This window comes from Babylonia areolata, chromosome 15 (assembly GCF_041734735.1).
Source record: "Babylonia areolata isolate BAREFJ2019XMU chromosome 15, ASM4173473v1, whole genome shotgun sequence".
Taxonomy (NCBI): Eukaryota; Metazoa; Mollusca; class Gastropoda; order Neogastropoda; family Buccinidae; genus Babylonia; species Babylonia areolata.
The window spans coordinates 18,975,812-18,978,490 of NC_134890.1; the positions used below are offsets into that span (position 1 = coordinate 18,975,812).

The 2,679-nt window shown below is 45.2% G+C and overlaps 1 protein-coding gene across 1 annotated transcript in view; it reads right to left on the reverse strand.

Annotated features, from left to right (window-relative positions):
• The window catches only part of LOC143290206 (uncharacterized), a 9,439-nt gene extending 7,728 nt beyond the window's left edge, over nt 1–1,711 (reverse strand). The window contains exon 1 of the mRNA XM_076599530.1: nt 338–1,711. Within this exon, the coding sequence (XP_076455645.1) occupies nt 338–515 (178 nt within the window). The 5' untranslated portion in view covers nt 516–1,711. The remainder of the gene's footprint in view (nt 1–337) is intronic.
• Between the last annotated feature and the right edge of the window lie 968 nt (nt 1,712–2,679).

A 2,679-nucleotide genomic window follows, 5' to 3' on the forward strand; every position in this document is an offset into this window, starting at 1 on the left:
TTGTGTTGTGGGGTTTGTTTGGGTAGTCAGTGCCTAACTAAGGGGCTGGACAAGGGGGCTGGGGCCACCCACCCCCATTTCAGGCCTCTGGACAGTGTTGGTAGGCCGTACGTGTGTGTATATGCTTATCAGTATACCTACTTATTCTCTAGCGTCATATGCAAACGTCGCGTGTGACCAGTGAGCATGCACTCCACTACTTTGCAATGGTACTGGTCATTTTGTGTATAAATCAAGTTCAGATAGCATAAATCACGAATACTGCAGTGCCAACGGTAACAGGTAAAGTCAATGAATAATTATGTGAAACACCATGCAGGTGTCTGAACTGACTCACCCAGACCCTGCACGCACTGGTCACAGCAGCCGCAGAAGCCTCCATTTCTGACGATAGTTCCCCCCACACAGCTTTCAGCGGTCACGGCAGCACACCTCACGGTGGCACAGGTATCGGGCAGACACACCATGGCGCTCGTGCACGCCACGGCAAGAGAGAGAATTACGATACGAAGCATGGTGTTGTCTAGTTCTTCGCTCTTTTCTGTTCGAATAACTGGAGGAGACTTGTGAGTTTATAGGTTCTGTGGAGTCTTCAACGTCCGGAAGAGGGAGTGTGCTTAATGACCGGTTCCGTGACAGTTTTAGTCGGAAGGTCGTTTGAAAGGCAGTGGACAATGGACGCCCATCCCTGCTTTATCTCCCTTGACATCACGACTGATTACAGTCGAGAGTCGTCTTGAAGTACGAGTACCGTAAAATGTTCAGTATGGGAGATAAACCTTGATGTTGGGCATGCCGTGTACGCGGGCTGCTGTATTGAAATGTTGACGTGGGTATCGCTGACTGCAGGTTTATCGTGTTGCATGTTTATCTAATAAATCAATTTTCACAGCGTAGTTTAATATTCGCAAAAAAATAATAACCCGTGTGTGTGTGTGTGTGTGTGATCAGAATCAGAATCAATTTTATTTGTCAATGAAACCTTAACATGGATTATAAGACACACATATACAGTTACACATACCACGCAAACACACACACACAAAACGAGTTAACAATACATAAAACAAAATAGGACAAGAAAATGAATAAATTATCCATGTGTAGACGTTTTGGCATAGCAACAAACAACGTTTCCAAACATCTCAAGTTTTGTCTTCTAGTGTTAGGTGTCTGCGTTTAATAGTAGTTAGCAGGTATTTTTGCTGAATTTCGTGCATCACTTCTTCTCTAATTTCTTCATCTAGTTTGCAATCATCTTTAGGAAATGATATTCATCACTTCTGTTTGGACAATGCTGCTTTGCATTTGAAGACAGGATCCGGATCTGGCACATGTTCTTCTTATTATTCTCTTCTTTTTCTTCGTTCGTGGGCTGCAACTCCCACGTTCACTCGTGTGTACACGACTGGGCTTTTACGTGTATGACCATTTTTACCCCATGTAGGCAGCCATACTCCGTTTTCGGGGGTCAACAGGTTCAACTCACAGAATCGCCATTCAAGAAGTGATGGCCTAGAGGTAAGGCGTCAGCCTAGGAAGCGAGAGAATCTGAGCGCGCTGGTTCGAATCACTGCTCAGCCGCCGATATTTTCTCCCCCTCCACTAGACATTGAGTGGTGGTCTGGACGCTAGTCATTTGGATGAGACGATAAACCAAGGTCCCGTGTGCAGCATGCACTTAGCGCACGTAAAAGAACCCACGGCAACAAAAGGGTTGTTCCTGGCAAAATTCTGTAGAAAAAATCCACTTCGATAGGAAAAACAAATAAAACTACACGCAGGAAAAAAATACAAAAATATTGGTGGCGCTGTAGTGTAGCGTCGCGCTCTCCCTGGGGAGAGCAGCCCGAATTTCACACAGAGAAATCTGTTGTGATAAAAAGAAATATAAATAAATAAACTCTGAAGCAAGGCCCGCCAGGCCCAGTCAATGGTGCTGAGTGACAAACAGCCTTCACTGACACACCCATACAGTCTTCAGTATCAGCCTCTAGAGCTTCATCAATGTTTCACAAAAAAAACATAAGGTCGAATCCGTACTCAGCATTGTTGATATTTATGCCTCCGTTTAAAGTGATCTCGGAATGAAGCTGCTCTGTCCAGCTTCATGCACATTCTGACCAGGAACACGTTTTCTTAATCTTCAGAGCAACGCATTCGGGGATGGACAGGTTGGGTGTCATTCACAAGAACGAATCTGGCCAATGTGCAGAAACAACCAACAGTTGACTCTATGCAGACGGTGCTTCTTCCTGTCACAGACAGTGCAACCATGCAACACGTGAATTCTGCGGATGTCACTGGACGAAACTAGATCGTTGGCGCAGGAGTACATCTTTGTCCAACGCTCAGCTTATATCAATATTGACATGAGCTTACAGTTGGGCTGATAGCAAAGCAAGATCAGTGTTATCAATGGTTTCTGCATTGCAAGGGGAAGTCATTTACAGCTTAGTCTTTTGTGAAGGACTGTGACTAGGATGCAAGTTTGCACTGGCTCTTGGTGCTGTAGACTTAGGAGCTAGTTGGCCTTTGGGAACCACCCCAACGCCGACTGTCCTAAAACCCTCTTGGCCGAGAGAGTAGAGATGTAACTTGGGTAAGACTCCATTATAATCAAATCCTAGCTAAAATAGTTGGAGCAGCAGCTGCCTCCTCTATTTGTCGGACACGACT